The 17,704-nt window shown below is 35.9% G+C and overlaps 1 protein-coding gene across 1 annotated transcript in view; it reads right to left on the reverse strand.

The window, feature by feature from the left end:
- Nucleotides 1-17,309, reverse strand: part of CCDC138 (coiled-coil domain containing 138) — a 33,202-nt gene extending 15,893 nt beyond the window's left edge. The window contains exons 1-13 of the mRNA XM_057363819.1: nt 17,215-17,309; nt 15,110-15,170; nt 14,344-14,479; nt 13,500-13,615; nt 12,693-12,877; nt 11,540-11,698; nt 10,214-10,333; nt 8,736-8,813; nt 8,549-8,659; nt 6,215-6,379; nt 5,367-5,483; nt 4,071-4,263; nt 1,642-1,818 (exon numbers count right to left, since the gene is read on the reverse strand). Coding sequence (XP_057219802.1) covers nt 1,642-1,818; nt 4,071-4,263; nt 5,367-5,483; nt 6,215-6,379; nt 8,549-8,659; nt 8,736-8,813; nt 10,214-10,333; nt 11,540-11,698; nt 12,693-12,877; nt 13,500-13,615; nt 14,344-14,479; nt 15,110-15,170; nt 17,215-17,298 — 1,702 coding nt within the window. The 5' untranslated portion in view covers nt 17,299-17,309. The remainder of the gene's footprint in view (nt 1-1,641; nt 1,819-4,070; nt 4,264-5,366; nt 5,484-6,214; nt 6,380-8,548; nt 8,660-8,735; nt 8,814-10,213; nt 10,334-11,539; nt 11,699-12,692; nt 12,878-13,499; nt 13,616-14,343; nt 14,480-15,109; nt 15,171-17,214) is intronic.
- Nucleotides 17,310-17,704: the final 395 nt, after the last annotated feature.

Consider the following 17,704-nt stretch of genomic DNA (forward strand, 5'->3'; position numbering starts at 1 on the left):
TAGGATACTATATATTACAGAAAAAAAAAAGTATAGACTTTGCCCCCTGCTGATTGGATGCTGCCTTTTGGGTAATATGATTCCTTATTTTAGTATACAGCCATTACCTATGACTTCATATTTAAGGCTGTACAGCTTTAAAACTGAGCATGAACTCCTSTTTTACTTTAACACAGAATGTCCTCTGAATAGYCASTGCTGCCTTCTATAGTTTGTCTTTYAATGACTTTTTAACAGGAAACTTCCAAAGGAATGAAAACACARTTTCCCATCAGCCATACTATTTCTCATTGTTAACAATTTCTTACAAAACACTACATATTGGAAAAGTGCAGAACATGCCTAATTAGTGCACTGGCAATTTATTCTACCAAAAAGAAAGGTTCTACATAAGGCTTTATACACAGTTGCCAAGAAATTATTTTCAATCAGATGTCAATTTAATTAAATCRTACTCTTCCTTCCCTGATTTCACATACATACAACTTCTCTGAGAGGCAAGAAAGCAAAATTTGAGCCTCACAATATGTCTTCATTATTCTTCAAAGTGCAGGCACCTGGCGTATCAGAATGGCTACTGCTAGGTAATAGGAGATGCGGTGTTACAGTCATTACCCAAAGAAATACCAGACACTGTCCATCTTGCTTATGTTGTGAACCTTTGTGTATTCAATTAATTTTTTCCCAATTACTTCCCCATTCAGAGTTATGACTATTAGGAAGAACACTTCAGTGTAAGACTGCAATAATTACCTGGTCAAAAAAAGAATCTGCAAGGAAGAAYAGAACTTTAGCTAAACATTTTTGCWCTTAGGGTGCTACAAARTTGCTTTTTACTCAATGCTACACCATCCCAAGCCAAACATGCTCTCTATTTAACTAGTACAGTGCGTAGTAACAAAATACTTCCAAAACAATACACAATTCTGTTCTTAAAGACAGTGATTTTATCTTAAAAAAAACCCACTTGCAAGGTTTATTCAACATGGCATTGGAATGTCTCACTACCTTCATGTTCATTCAGTTGGTTATCAGTTGATTCTCACCTGTATCACCTGAAAAAATGCTGTGACAATTAAGATTATTAATGCTTTTCTAGGGCCAAAGCACAGTAAAATGCAACAAAACATAGCCATCTCCTGTAGAAATACCATTTCCAAACACTAGAAACTGAAAAATGATTGGGGATGAACTGTTCATTCAAACTAAGAAAAGAATTAAAATAAAATCAATTTTTTATCTCCCTTCTGGCAGGTTTTTATGATTTGGCTTCCCTGGCACAGTCTGACTTCAAAGAAAAATATCAGCAAGGTAATAGAGTGGAATAAACTGAAAAGCCAAAGCAAAAACAGCTACAAAAATAAAAAAAAAACCACAGCAAGAAATAACAAAGTAACCAGGACAAAATATAAAACATAGTGGCTAGGAGGGAGAGGAAAACACAAAATGACTCAGAAAAAGACAATGCATAAATATCTTTTATGTCTCTAATTAATGTATATGATATAAAGAATTGCTAATAGTACATTGGATCATTTATATAGTTTCTACACTGCTTTTTTATACTGTTTTTGCACTGTATTTATGCTTTCCTGATTTGTTTTCTTTTTTCTTTTTTTTTTTGTAAATAACCAAATTTACCAGATTCCATGGTCATCTGAAGTAATGCATCAAAAGCACTGGAAAGCAGACCTCTACTGGATACTTTYAGGTGACTTAATACAACAGGCACACATTGGTATTCCAAAAATAAGGCCTTCCCTTCATTCGTCTTCAAGTCTACACGAAGGGAATCAAATGCCTGAGCCAGGTAATCCACTGCAAGATATYAGAATAAAAGCAATAAAAATTCTATAACCATTGTTTCATTAAGCAATGTGAAAAACTGACAGTTATCATTGCATATAGACMCTTAGAAGTTAAATGGCTGAAAATATTAAATTTATTGTCTTTTATTTAAGGCATCCTCAGCCTGTTTTTATTCCTTAACAATTTATTGTGAGTGAAGAAAAAGACTATTTACAATTCATATGTTTAAGAAAAAGATACTTACAGATTTAAAGCCCTGCAAATATTTTGTTAAAGAGGAATGAAAATAAMAACTTGCATAGTTTGAGACGATGTTGTTTTCAACATCTGAGAAACTTCTATTAATGGAGTCAATGGCTGATATTTCTGAGTGAGAGCAATTACTTTCATGAGAACAACTACTCCCATTCCTTCTATAAAAAGCTGTCGTTTCAGTACAAACATTTTATATTCTCATCCATTGTGAGAAATTATGCRAAGGATATAGATTAAGTGCACCAATCTATTTTCTTAATTTCTTGATGTCAAATCTTACTGAGTATCTTGGAATTGCATGGATCATCTGGAGCGCAGAAAATTAAGTAGAAGGAAACAATTTATCCTGCTCATAAGTTTAACTACGGTGCCATCTGCTGGATACTGACATTTTGAATGAAAGAGGACATATGTTCAAACCAAATCTGCTACTTTATCACCAGATCATTAGTGCCATGTGGCCAGAGTGATCAAAATTCATACAAAGTGATATCTGACATATGTTTAACAACAGATCATATTTTCTGTGTTACAGAAGCCAGCAGTAAAAAGCAATCATGAGAAGCTAAACTGATTCTAATCAAGAACATTCATCTGCTTTGGGTAAATCAGTCTCCACAATGACTAGTTTTTGTATTGTAATTCTTCTTGCTTTGTTTTTATCAAACATGTCTAGAATGTGAGTCTGAATTTGAGACTAATTATCATGCTTCACCAAAATATGTTGACTGAAATAGTTTTCTCCAACAGCTGGAACACAGCGTTAGTGATCTTCCACCATGTTTTAATCCTGTGTTTACTGTAAATACTCTCAATCTAAATACTGCATAGGTGATCAAGCATAAAAACATACTCATCTTCTTAAACATCTAATCCAGAAGCATGACCTCTGTGAAAAAGAACTCTATTCGTTATCTATGCATTTAAAATCTTCAGCATTCCTGTTTAGTGTCAGTCAGGGTGCCACAGACTGTAGCAATTTTGTGATATGGATCTCTGCTGTCTAAGAAACAGCTCAAAATGTAACACATTWCATGCAASGGACTAAAAAARTCAGATGCCAAAGCAGACATCTGATTTTGACATTCTGGAGAGGTTTTTCAAGAGTATCTTGRAAATTAACATCTCTGTAATCTGTATCAATCAGTGTGTGTTACTAACCATGTAACTTGTAAAGATATTTTAAAATACAAGCCATTCTGAGAAAAAAAGGTAGCAAAAACAGAATCATGGAATAATTTCGCTTGAAATCTAGTCCAACCTTCCTGTCGAAAGCAAGACCATCTCTGAGGTTAGGTTAGATTGCTCATTGTGACCCCACTAAAAATTACTCACTATCAAAAATCTKTGCTTTTAAAATGTCTTTGAAAAAGAAAAAAATAAGTGGTTAGTACACAGAGCTAGAAAAGAATTCTAGGGATGTTCGTTCTTATGCTATCCTTGTAAAACTTACTCCTGCAGTAAACCCCAGTTATGCAGACTCATAGGACTGCTAAGTWGCTGCAGGTAAGCTGCAAGCACATCTTATAACTGCTCTTAATGGTACAGAATTACTTTCCTGCCTGAGTTCCATAAAACGATCTGCAACACCTTGTTTCTTGTTTCCTCTGAAGAGAGATAAGATTTCATAGCTGAAGGCAGCAGTTAACAAATCAGTTGAGAGAAGAGGTATTCTATAATTTCAGTCATATTTTCCATGCTTCTCACACTGTGCAGTTACAATCTGATTCATATAATCTTGCAGTGTCTACTTTGAAACCTTTACCTTCTCCTCCCTCTTCAGAAATGTTGATCTGTCTGACAAGTCATGATATTAAAAGGAAAACATAAATTCTAACATAAAACGAGCAATAGCAAGATTCATACTTGTATATTGATATTGCTTCACAATATCCAAGAGAAACCATTTTTCACTAATAAAGCATAATAGACCCTACAGTATCACTAAAATGCTTTTTGACCAGGCACACGACTGAAATAAATAGATATAAARAATTGTGACTTACCTTGTGTCACAGTTTTAAGCACAATTAAAGTTGACAGAAACCTCACAGGCATACAGGAACTCCGAAAGAAAGCTGCTGACTTTGATTTACTCTCYGCAGACTGTTCAGAAGAACTGTGTGGGTTTCCCTTACTCACTATGCCTTTGAAAATATCTTCGCCAAGTCTCCTCATGGTTGATCTCACTGTTGCCTGCTGCTTCAAACAGTGAAGTGTAAGCATTAAAACACAACATACATTCATTCTCCATGCAATTAAATATGAAGTAGCAAACGGTGTGACCATGTATTGGAGTATAATCAGTATAGGAGATGCTGATTGTGTTCCAAAAGCAGTTGAACAACATTATCACAGTGCCTTATCAACACACACGTATCAGCAAGATACTAACTAGTGAGAGTCCTGGATATACTGACTTTATTTAAGGTGCCTCTGGTTCCAGAAAACCTATTTCAGTCAACTGTATTTTGTAAGCTTGCCTCAAGTTATATGCTTTAAAAGCATTCACAGACTCAAGGTCTATATACGAACTTTATGAACACTGTACAGGTAACACCTACTAGACTTTTCACCAAAAACTACAGAAACATTACCACAGAATCAAACTTCACAATATGCTTGTTTAAAATATAGTTACCTAATAAAACCTAACCAAATATCTTACTATTGTTTTKAATTTAAACTCAGCATATTTGCAAAGTTTCTAGCTTTGATTTAGCAAATGAATTTGACACATGTTGCTGAATCTTTACAGTATGACTACTTTCTTTTTCTTTATTATACTGCTACGTATTTTCTTACAGCAGTCTAGTCAAAGAAAGCAAGGAATGTCTTGTGGTTAGACATCATGCAGAGGATGAAAAAAATCAAAATTCCTTCACTGCTTTGCCACTCACGTCCATCAATTTCAACAAATCTCATTCATAAAGAACACCTGAAAATAATTGCCTTTTCCAATGAAAGTTTTGTAAATACGTATGGAAAAATACCATTTTGGATATGCTTAGACATCACAATAGAAATCTACAGGAAATACTACACGATTTCCTACACAATAGGAAAACTACATTTAGATACACAACATAAAATTTAAATCTAACTTGAAAAAGAATTTGTTTTTCATTTGCGATCTCTYTGTGGTAAACACTATGAACTGATGCTTTACAAAGACAGCAGTTTCTCTCCTATATGCTACCGGAAAAAATCCATTTTCATATGTATTTAAAATGCAAAAATCCATTAATATCTTCTGTGAATTRTTTTTWAAAAATATACTGCATGAGGACTACTTATTTTACCTGTATATCAGTGTCTAACTGTCTTAGAGACCAGTAAATAAATTTAATCACAGGCATGTGCAGTTTGGGATTCACATATGGCATCCACTGGAGCTGTTCAGTAGCCATAGGCAAAAGCTGCAAAAATATACAAAGCCAGAATTATATGCAGTGTATGAACTATTCCATAAGCAATTGTAAGTAAAAAACAAACAAATCTCCTAACTTTCTCTTGGAGTTTAACAGATTACATATGCAAATACTCTCTGGGTAGATTCAGTACAGATAACAGAATTATGTGTATAAACGGGTTTTAAATTTTACACAGATTTACATGCAGGAGTGGAGATACATGTGAGCTCAATCTTAGTAAATCAAATCACAGTGGCTATAMATCTTTTATATAATCAATAAATACAACAAAGTGAATTTTCTGAACACCTCACTGATTTCCAAATCTTGGTATAATGAGAAAGAAAACAATAGAGGTGTTAAAAGTACAGCATAGCATAACCTTTTATCAGTCATATTTGAAACTTTAATATCTAAATGGGCATAAAGACATTTTAAATTTGACCTGTTCATCTCCTTAAACTATCACACATAAAACACAAGACAAAATATCACCTGACAGAAGTCACTTGAAATAAAATGTTGAAACTCTCATAYTGAGACTGGACACCACACTTTTTAYTAAACATTATCTGTATGCCTTACAAATGACARATTATCTATTATATTTCACTGCTGGAATGAAAACTGACTTACTAACAATTACTTTGTTTTAATTACATGCTAACCTGCTATACTCTCAGAATMATTTAAAATATCCAGAAATCTGAAAACACAAACAACCAAAACTCCTTTACCTTCATACACCTTTCCAGAGTACATGAGTTTTTTGAGCTCTGGGTAATCATAGGTTTATGAGTGTCCTCTCTTTCTTCTTGTGTTTTTATTTTGCTAAGATACTGGTCTGAGATCCAATCCATAAGACAGGTTAAGAGTTCATAAACTTGTGAATTCAATGGTAGCTGTAATAAATCCACAACATCAGATATTTCAGCTTACTATTTTAGCTTTAAAAAGCAYTAAGTTGAAACAGACTGAAATACATAAGAGTACACTAGCTATGAAATATTATGCATAATATAGAGGCTGACAATTTTATGCCTGATAAAATCTGAGAGGTGAGTTACTATAGCRTAAGCCAGTGGAAAACATATTCAAGGAGACAGTGATCTTGAACCAGCCCTGTGCACTCTGCTGAGCTTTGTACCTAGGGTTTGAGAAGCCTGTATAGTATTAATATAAATGCAATTTACAATATCTTTGGGAAAGGCAAACTGTGTGTGGATCAAAGGCTGGAAGGTGGCAATCCTGTCTGGGAGACCACTGTACATCGAGGAGTCAGAGATCCACAGCACAGTTAACTTGAGTAGGTGCAGTCTGGACTGTGTGGCACAGATCAACCAACWGCACCGTTATCTTGTGTGCTTGGCTGCAGGGTAAACTCAGGCAGCTCCCACTTGGTGCTGCTGATCCTGCCTGGCCTTGGCCTTGTCTAAAAGGGCAACAAGTTCTTCTCCTGTGAACGYCCTTCATGAGCAGAGCTGTTTTCTTGCAAGAAAATGATACAATATCTTGAGTRGCCAAAATGGAGGAGCTTCTCTCAATGGACAGGCTCTGCTCAGCATGCCCTGGGAAAAGTCCACCTGAGCTCCATCTGATGCTGCACAAACACAAGGTCCCAGGTTGTAAAATGACAGAAGATATGCTCACTATCTATATTCCTCCCTTTACTCTGTCTTATTAACATAGCCATTTAATTAAGCCATTTGCTGTCAGGCCTTTCTTACAAAGATCCAGAAGGAACTCAGTAGCAATTTTCTCTCTCTCTCTCACACTTCACTCCCCACTGCAGAACAGACACCATTTGTGATGGTTTTTGGGTGTGAAAAACATATACCCATAATTTATTTTGTACTTGGACAAATGGTAGTAAAACACCTTGGAAAAAATAATTCACTCAGAGAATCACTACTCTTCATAATTCTGAACAAATGAATTACAGGAGAGAGCAAGYCTTTAATGTCCTTCACATGGGGAAATTCTTATTTCAATACACTAGACCTACTTTGCTTTATTTCATGCAATCCAGCATTGTTGAAATTTAACTGAATAACTAGTATTGCTTTAAAAAAAGAACCAAGACTTCATAAAATTGTCATTCTGTCTCTACTACACAGCAATGAAATATTCTACGAAAGAAATCCAGAGATACCTGAAGACAGGTTACATGAACAATTCTCTAAAGACCTCAAAAGTTTTCTTCTGTCTGCATTCAGATAATTGTTTTCCTCTTTACTCAGAACTGTAACTCCTGATACTATTTGTATTTCACATGCAACCAAAGTAGGCTAAAASCTATATAAAGAGAATTGGTTGGCTCTTTATAGACAGCAGTTTTAAGGCATCCATGATGRTAGATCAGTTAGATAAGGTGGTGTGAATATCTCTCTCATTTCACAGTTTATCTCTATCTGGGAAAAAAAAGAAGCATAACCAGCTGGGTAGTATCATAAATGGAACTACATGGAGACAGAAAGTATTTCATTAAGCAATGTAAGAAGATTTTTTAAGGAARAACAGGCGATTGTTTTGGAACTGTGAATGAACATTGCATTTAATCTCTTTCTTTCACTAAAGATTATTTCTCAAAAAAATAATAGTAGTAAATCACTTTTGGTTTACAAGATTAAGATTCTTTATTGGATACTACTGAATGACTACTTTTTATCTGGTGTTATTTATAAGGATAGTGCTGTACTGTAGCAGTAACCAGAATTAATACAAGATTTGCTCTGACACAGAAAAAAAAACCTGTTACAGTGGACACAGGTTATAACTCTAATTGGCAGATGAAAGATGGCAGGAAAGAAGGAGGAAAACATGCCATATAAACAAAAATATACATATATATACACATAAGCAGTATGAAATACAAGATATATTTTTACCTACCAATGTAGTTCTTTGTTAACTGTGSGTTTTCTCCCAATATAATCTGTTTCTTTTCTTAGCGTAGCTCATAAAATAAAATTGGAAGCTACATTTTGCAATTTCTAGCCAATGCACAGAGAATATTACACTGCCTAATGTCTATCAAATGAAAATATTCAAGACTTCTACTTACTTCTTACCTTAGMAGTTTTCGATGTTGCCACCACTTTTTCCTGTTTCACGGGTTTTCTTTGTTTCATCACTTGACATAAATCGTCAGACTTCCGTACCACTGAAAATTCATGCTTCCTCTACAACAAAATATAACAATGAATTATATTTCACTRGTTTTCTATAAAAGAAGGTACAAGTAAAAACAAACCTTACTTGCAGATTCTCTAAACGAGCTTGTACTTTTCGTGCTTGACMTTCCAACTTCTTGTTCAACTCAGTTACATCACTTATCTGAAAGAAGCAGAAAATATTACAGTACCTGTAAATTCAAAATTCACTTATKGACTTAATTATCACACTGAAGTAACTTGATGCGGTTGTTGAGCAGCTAACTTTTTTAAGATCTTTCTTCTTAGMATTAAAAGTGGTAGAAACAAAACCATCATCCACCTCCCTCAACAAATCACAGGATAAAACACTGGCTGAGGTTTGACAGCACCTCTGGAAGATATGTGATCCAGCCCCCCAGCTCAAGCTGGGATATCAAGAACTGGCTGCCCAGGACTGTGTCCAAACAGCTTTTGAACAGCACCAAGGTGTCACTCTTAATAACCTCTCTGGGCAACCTCCATTCTGAACAAACAAGACAGCAGCAGCAGCTCTTTGTTGACCAGCAGCCCAACATTTCAGAGTACAGGGGAAGAGTAAACACTACAGTATCACTCTAGATATACAGATACTTTGTATTTGATTACTTTTCAGGAAGAAGTGACATAAAAATGAGCACAGGCATCAAAAATGTTACAATAGTCTTGTTAAAGAGGAAGGTGGATACTGACTATACTAGAAAAACAGTTTGGTTAATAAGAAAAGAACAGGGAAACTGGAACCTCCATTTAAATAAAAAAACATACTCTATCCATACAACAATAAACAGCATGGCCATCACAGAAGCCCTCAGCTGGCACACAAATGCAAAGATTTTATAGTGAGAAGAAATAATGAGACASATGGGCTGCATCACAACCATCACCATCCTAGGAGTTAGGTCTGACCTTCTCTAAGGGAAAGAATAAGGCTCTGTAGATTTTTACTGTAGTCAGATTATCAGAAATGTAAGTAGTTCAATGAATAAACAATGCTCAAATAGTTTAGATAACAATTTGTGTTTCATCATTTTAGGTCAGACTTAGTCAAGTGAGATAAATTCCTACTCTATGCATTACTGTGAAACACTGTTTCAGTTTAGGAACTGAGAAAATGCCTTCATTAAAATTTGCAAAAATAACTGTAGAAACTGAGCAAACATGAAGTTAGAAACACACATTCTACTTTTTATTTAATTGAATAAGCACAGCAATTTAGCACAGCAAATCAGCATATGGTGGATTTGATTATGCCATAAAATACTTCCTCTCTATCTACACTCAATGGATATACACTTCCTAACAATTAGCTGTTGCTAGTGAGTCAATGGAACAAACCCAACTTCTTTTTTATACTGTAAAAGATCAGAAAGGCTAAATTTCAAGCACTAGAAACAGGTGAGAAAAGTACTTTCCGTCACTCATACAATTCTTGTCTTACAGAAAAAAAAAATCAACCGTTTTGCAAACTAAAGCTGCTCAAATATTTTAAATTGTGGCCTGTAACCTGTAGAATTATTTATAATAGRAAATAATTAATCTTACCTGTTTTCTTAAGGAGCTATTAATTTCCTTCAAGCTGTCAAATGACATCTTCAGCCTCCTATTTTCTTTAGTTATTTCTCTCAAGGCTTCTGTCAGTTGCTTAAYTTCTGCCTCATGTTGCTACAGAAATATCAAATTTAAAAACATAATTTAAAATAAACTATTCTAGAAACAATAGGTTTCCTCTAAGTGTCCAAAGAATCAGACAAACTGTCAAATATCAAGTTCTTCATGTCCAAATTTGCATGTCCATGTTCAGTCAGTAGTGAGAAAAACAAGATCCATACTGTGTAKGAAGAAGGATCAATACAGAAACTGAGAGCAACATGCACAGCCTATAGATCCTATTCCTGCTATATTCTACCCAAACCAACCATATATATATATTTCTCAAATAATTCAGATGTGGGATGAGTTGGTGAACTAAAATCAATGACGAAGCTTTTACGTACAGCTAACACTTCCAAATATTTCCAAAAAATGGTGATTGTATTTTTGACATTTCAACTCATGTTTTTAGCTTTGCTCATTCTGAATCATGCAGAGTGAGAAACAAAACCTATGCCTTGTAGACTGGGGATCTGGTTTACAACACAGGCATGTGAATTGTTAAATACAACCTGTATATCCACTACCATTTGTCTCTTAACCCTGAAATTTAGTTTATATTTAATCTTCTCTGGACCTCAGATTAAATACCTCAGATTTGATAAAACAGCAAAGTTTTATTTTACTGAAAATATTAAAGCTTTCATTTCTCCCTTTCCATGAATTCACTCTTCTTTACTCATTCACCTACTCCTTCTTCCCACACCCCCAGATAGATTGATCTTCTTCTGAACTTTCTGAGTCTTTGTTTGCTAGTTCTCTCTGCAACAGGTCTTAGTTGTAAGATCCTAATGTGTCTTAAAGCCTTCCCAAGGAAATCCACTGCAACTACAATTAATGCAAAGGTACTCCTTTAACTTACACACAGTTACAGATAGATCACAATTTTTCTCTAATATTGGTCACATAGCTTTCGCTATTTTAGGAACAAGTTACCTCTTTTTTTCTAACTTGTAACAGTAAAATGTACTACACWTCAGACAACCAAATGCATCATTCTGAAACAGAAGTCGTACAAAACCCCTAGCAATATTTAAGTATCCAAAGCAATTTTTTAAGTATTGTAAGTATTTTTTTCACATAAATATTTCCTTTGGGAATTTGAAGCACCTCAAAGAAATAAGCAGGATTTCCAGCAAACATGTGATGGCTTAAGATAACTACAGATTAGTTAAATGGCATGTAGAGCAGTATCTACAATTAAATATATTATTTCACCTCTTTTATAACTCCAAATTTTGTGTGAACTTCTTCCTCAACACTTCTTATTTTAGCCAAAGCTGCTTCATGTTTAAAAAGCAATGCTTCTCGTTCTGTTAGACAACGCTCTYGTTTCTGGAGTTGCAGAGCATACTCCTGCTGTGCTGAACTTTCTCTCTGTACCAAGAAAAAAGATGTTAAACTACTTTAAAAACCTATGTGAAGTTTCCCCAAATTATGMTGAATTTAAAATTTTTCCCCAGAGATATGCTTAGCTCTTTGTGAAATTATAGAGTAACACAAGAGCTTACTAGTACAAAGTATCTCGACTGCCATCTTTGTTCAGTGTCCTCCCACATTAACCCAAACGAATTTGATGTGCATCGGGAAAGCTCAGGCTCTCAAAATACAAAAATTAACTCAGCATTATTRTTCAAGACATTTAAACTTTGGCTTTTGCTTCCCAAATATTTGGATAATACTACCAACTGTAAGACAGAATATAGTATGATGTGACAGTCTATGCTGAATACTAGATTAATGATATTACTTATTCAACTAGTGAGAAGCATCCCTGAAAAAGTGGTGAGGAAAAGAGAGACTCAGAARTATTTTTTACTTGTATGTTGCAAAAGACAGTTAAGACACGGAATCCAGTAGAAGCTTAGGAACTATTACAGAGTAAAACCATACAGCAAGTTCTRTTAGCAGCCTGAGCCTACTGGAAATGAACTGGTGGGATGAATAGAGTGATTTTGRAGTAGGCCATCATGGAAAGCACTTTGGAACGCCTACAGTCAAGAGAACAGTTTCAGATGCTCTCAAATAAGCAACGGTTGTGGGTGCTCCCCTCTATGCCCACAATGTGTCACAAGAGTCTTGGATGTAAAAACAGTGTTTAAACTCCCTAAGGCTGAATCTGCCACTTACCCATCTACCTGATCTACCCACAATTCAAGTAAAAGCATCATTACCGAATCATTGAATTAATCTAGGGGAAGAGGCAGATGAAGGCAGAGGTTTAGTATATAAGTCATTGTGATTAGTATAAAGTATTAGATCTAATATATAAGTAAGTTTTACTATATATGTAATTTCAGATCTCTTTATGAAAAGTGAGAATCTTCACAGAACTATTCAACAAAAATTTTAAGGCACTTCCAGTTCCTACCTGGAGCTTCTGATGTATGACAAATAATTCATCATAAATTTGACTGATGTGAGGTGGCATTAAACCTTGYCTATTGCATGCCTGAGCACCAGTATCATGCACAATTTTCTTTAAGAAACCATTGTTAATAATTTGTTCCCTTTTTTCTTSAGTATTTGCATCCAAATGAGATGGTAAAGTGTGGCCTGTGGACAGGGAAAAAATGCATTTTACATTWAAAAAAATCTGTCCTAGYTAAAAACTGATATGATTRTTGTAYGRAATCAGTGAAAATGTGTTCTAAAAATTTAGAGTTACAAGTATAGAGCAAGATGTATCAAAAGGTGCAAGTACTCTAAAGAATTACAGAGATTTGATCAGAGTTTTTGTTCCGTGATTTATTTTAACTGATCAGGAATCAACAGAATTTTATAAGCAMAACTATGCCCTCCACTGCAATATAGAAATCACAGAGATATCTGTATGGAGTCTATGCAYAGAGTGAATCATGTCACCAAAACCTCCTATTTTTGTAAAGGCTTCAGGCAAGTGATTTGCTACTGAATAGACTTTAGGGTGACACCTAAGTAAACAGAACAAGACTTAAGAAACTACTTGACACCACATGAGAAAATAATGTTAGTACTGCTTCAGGCATGTCTAAACCTTCTAAAATAATTCTAAAGAAAGTATTCATGTAAAAGTTTAAAACACCACATTAAAATACATTTTAGGTGACTAGTGTATTTCTGAATTGAATAGAAATTTACTAGAAAGTTTTTTTAGTTATACTTCACAGTTGTAAGAATATATAAAATTAAGTATTACCTGTTCCCATGTGTATAGCTGTATTTTGAATTGCATCAGTTTCAGAGYAATCAATGGCCTTTTCTTCTACTTCTAGATCACTTGAATCACAAAAAGAATCTTGCTTATCATGAAAACTAAAAGTGCAAAAGAGCAGTWACTTTAAATTATTTAACTCCTTCCTACTGTGATATGTAACAGAGAAGTCTGAAAGAAGTCTGTATAAAAAGGCAAACACTGCTTAATRTAAGACTTTGATATTTTACTGATAACAAATAGGAGAGTTAAATCATTTGGATGAAAGGCATTATTACTCMCAAGACTTTAACCACAGCAATTATGTATTGCTGACTTAAAAGTTGTTACAATACCCAGGCTTTTCATGCTGTAAGCACATGAAAGCAACAGGTAAAACCAACATTCTTCTCTCACCACAAACCACCAAATTTCTGGAGAACTAAAAACACAAGTAYTCTTTTTAAATTGTGTATTTCCTGTTTAGTGTAAAATGGGCCTTTAAAGAAATTCTTGGTATTTAGAATAGAATTATTTCTAAACAAACATAAAAATGTTTATCAGCCTGGGCTATTTGCTTTCTTCCTAGTTCATGTTTTCATCACCTAGTTCAGTTTATGTCATGTCTGTCTCCCCTTAACAATTCCAATATACACCAATTAGATCAGAAAGTGAAACAATATTCCTCATCAAAATCAGCACTCTCATTATCTCACAAATTGTCCACAAACAATTCTTTACTTAACATAAAACAATAACTTTAAAACAGCTTTCAAATATATTGTTTATTCATTGTTTCATCTGGATTATGCGAGAAAATAAATAACGAAGAACTAAAAACACCTCCTACCAACCCCAGTCTTTCAAACTTTTTTGGAATTCACTGGATCTGATGTTGTTCTCTCTTCCAGTTTCAGTAAATTCTGACTCTAAAGAACAATTTGACAAAGAAATAGCTGTATTTTCCAGTGAGCTGCCAGTGTCACCTGTAATATATAAAGTGACAACAATTTTATTTTTCATTTGAGAATTTGACATTAAGAAATCAACAAAGACTTATTAGAAGTGCTTGCCAAGTAGTCATGTAGGTTTAAGAACCAAAACCACCACTGATGCAGCCTGACAAATTATGAATTTAATTATAACAGCTTAAACCATAGTAAGAATTATTTAGCTTTCACACCAGATTTCTTTCTGAAATTTTAGAGCTTGTCTGCATATAGAAATTTTTCTGTAACTGAAGTCTGATAAATACATTGTTTTAGCCTGTTGTCCTCATGCACCAGTTTCTGAAGGAGCCAAAATATATTACAAATTTTAAACATTTATATATCTTTAAATTAAAGCCAAATATACACATTATGAGGCAGACTGATACCAACTAATGCAAGCAGGACTTAAACACAAATAGGCTGTGAACTGTTGTTCTAAAATATCCTTTACTTGCATGTCAACATTCCCAGGCTGGCTCCCAGRTATCACAACCCCCTGATCAAGAATATCTACCTATTGAAAATCAGAAAGTACAAAACTGCTTTAAATAAATTTAGGAATGACACAGCTTTAGTGTATATTTCYCCTGCAAAAGATATCAAAGCCCTATTGTTTGGTATTACCTTTGTAAAATAGGGAGCTTCCACTTTTGTATTTGGTGTGCAATGCTCCTGAGACGCAATCCTACAAGAAAGCACAAAACCACTGCAATCTAGTCAGAATTTTCAGAGGAAAAGTATGTTACAACTTACTGGTTTAACAGTTACAACACCTTAAGACAGGATTCTTACTATAGACCACTGGCTTTGAAAAGTGAAGTTGTTTTTTTTTTTTAATACAGAAATGTAAATGGTCCTCATATTAATATGAAGAGACAAATATATTCCCTACAATCTAATAACAAAATATTCACAGTGTCATATGTCGGAATATTTGAGAAACTATAAAGCCAATATGAAGACAGTAACATAAAATAAAGTAGAATTAGGTAATCACAGAAACAGTGCCATCTACCTTCATATCAAGGCTTTTTAAACCAAAGTATCCTGCTCTACTTTTTCTTACTAATTTCTAACTACATACTAAAAAAGTGAATGACAGAAGTTTTAGACTACAAGCAAAATCGATTAAATGCACCTTACAAAATATCAGACTCAAGGCAACTCTCTTACTTGTTTCATTGCATCTCCCTGCTATACTCTAAATCAAGTGATCAGCTGCTAAATTTTCCTGCACTTGAAAGACCACTTTTTAATAAAATAACAAAGCACACGAACACATGAAACATTTTCTTCCTTGCAAGCATTAAAGTCTCAGTGACAGTCTTTTAAAAATAAGATTTAAAATTTATTTTTCTTTAAAGAACAGTTCTGTAATTCAAAGCAGAATATATCCCAATGAAAAAATCCCCATAGAGTCTAAAACACCATCAAATGCTATTCAAGTTGCAAATCCTTCTGCAGGAACTAAGGGCACATACAGCTGGATTTTAGCTTCTAAAATCCTCAAATCTTCACATACATTTGGGACAGTTCCTGATCTTAAAATGGCAAACCACTTTTTATAAGGAAAAAAAAAAGGCTGGGTTTTCTATACATTTGTTGACTCCTAGAACTCAGTATCCCAACCATGTATCTAAGTCAAAGCCAGCTTTCAATCTCTCTCAATCTTTGGTTGCTCATCGGTATTTTTCCAACTTATGACTTCGCTTGGAGTATGCGTTTGAGCACTTCACGTCTGTTATCCCCTGGATACACTGGAAGCATTTGACCCAGGGAATACAGATGCAGGAAAATAACTGCAAAAATTTGTTTCACTGGAAGACAAACAGAATTCAGGCAAATAAAGGTGCTTGGCCAGCAAGTACTCCTCCTAAGTATCAATGGCTTTTGAAACACCAGAATCGGAGATGGATCTTTGCTGCTGGATTTTTAGGCACATCAGTTTCCCAGACCACTGAGCAGACCCATAAATACTTGTCAGCACAACAGAGAGGCAGCACAATACAGTTCTTCATTCATAGACCAGAAAAAGTCAGGTTCTTTCTGTCATAAGACAACACKGCTGTACCTCAACAAGGGAATGATATCCATCATAATTTACTGTCTGGTCTTTGCTGCAGTCTCTAATGAACCATGGGTTGGACTCCTGATTGACTAGATAGGGAASAATTTCTTGCTCTCTGACAACAGAACTAATCACTAGGCTTTACATATAAACACTCCTAACGTATTCTAAGTACGGCTGTCAATTATCGTGGCAAAAATGAAATTAGTTAACCTATCACATATATATTTCATATAAGCTTAGTATAATCCTAAGACGATTCATGTATTTTCTGACTCAACTAGCAGGCACTAGGTCTTAGGCAAGAATTAGGTTCTAAGCTGTATCTTGACACTGCACGGAATCTGGAATTGCAGTTTCCAGGGAAACTTCCTGCCCAAGCARGTCTTCAGCACTCCTATTGTAAGGCAGAGCACYGGGACAAGGGTAGATCTAGAMACGGCACGTAAGCTCCTCAAATCTRTTTAAAGGCCACTTTTGTCTCGCACCGCCCGGGTACGCAATAGCACATCGCTCACAATAAACCCCGAGGGAGGGGAGAGGCCCCCTCCCTCCATCTCCTCCAAACACCTTAGGGAGACGGCGAGGAGGAAACGGCTTTTCCGTGCGTTTTCCTCCTTCCCCCCGCAGGCCGCCCGCCCCGGCCCCGGCCCCGCCTCACCCCCGCCGGTCCCCGCCGCTGCAGGCGCTGGGCAGAGCGGCCGTGCCTCAGGCCGGGTCCCGGTGCCGGTGCCGGTCTCGCCATGGCGGCCCCGCCGCTCGAACCAACCGCCACGGGGCGCGCAGGCGCACTGGGGGCCGCGGGCAGCGCGGGGCGGGCGGGGCCGGCACACAACAACAGCAGCAGCAGCAGCAGCAGCAGCAGCAGCAGCGCTCCCGCCCGCCCCCGGCACGGCTCCAGCCTACGGCCCGACAGCACAGGGCACCTGCACCTGTTAAACACCCCCAGCGCCGGGGATTCCAATACCGCCCTCAACAGCCCATTCCAATGTCCAATCACGCTTTCTGTGAATAAATTCTTCCTACTGGTCAACCTAAATTTCCCCTGGCACAGTTTAAGTCTAGATCCTCTTGTCCCGTCGCTGGTTGCCTGGGAGAAGAGGCCGAACCTCCCCCCGGCCCCCAGCTCCAGCCTCCTTTGAGGTGGTTGC

This window comes from Malurus melanocephalus, unplaced genomic scaffold (genome assembly GCF_030028575.1).
Source record: "Malurus melanocephalus ecotype Western Australia unplaced genomic scaffold, MMel_1.1 scaffold_1, whole genome shotgun sequence".
Lineage (NCBI taxonomy): Eukaryota > Metazoa > Chordata > Aves > Passeriformes > Maluridae > Malurus > Malurus melanocephalus.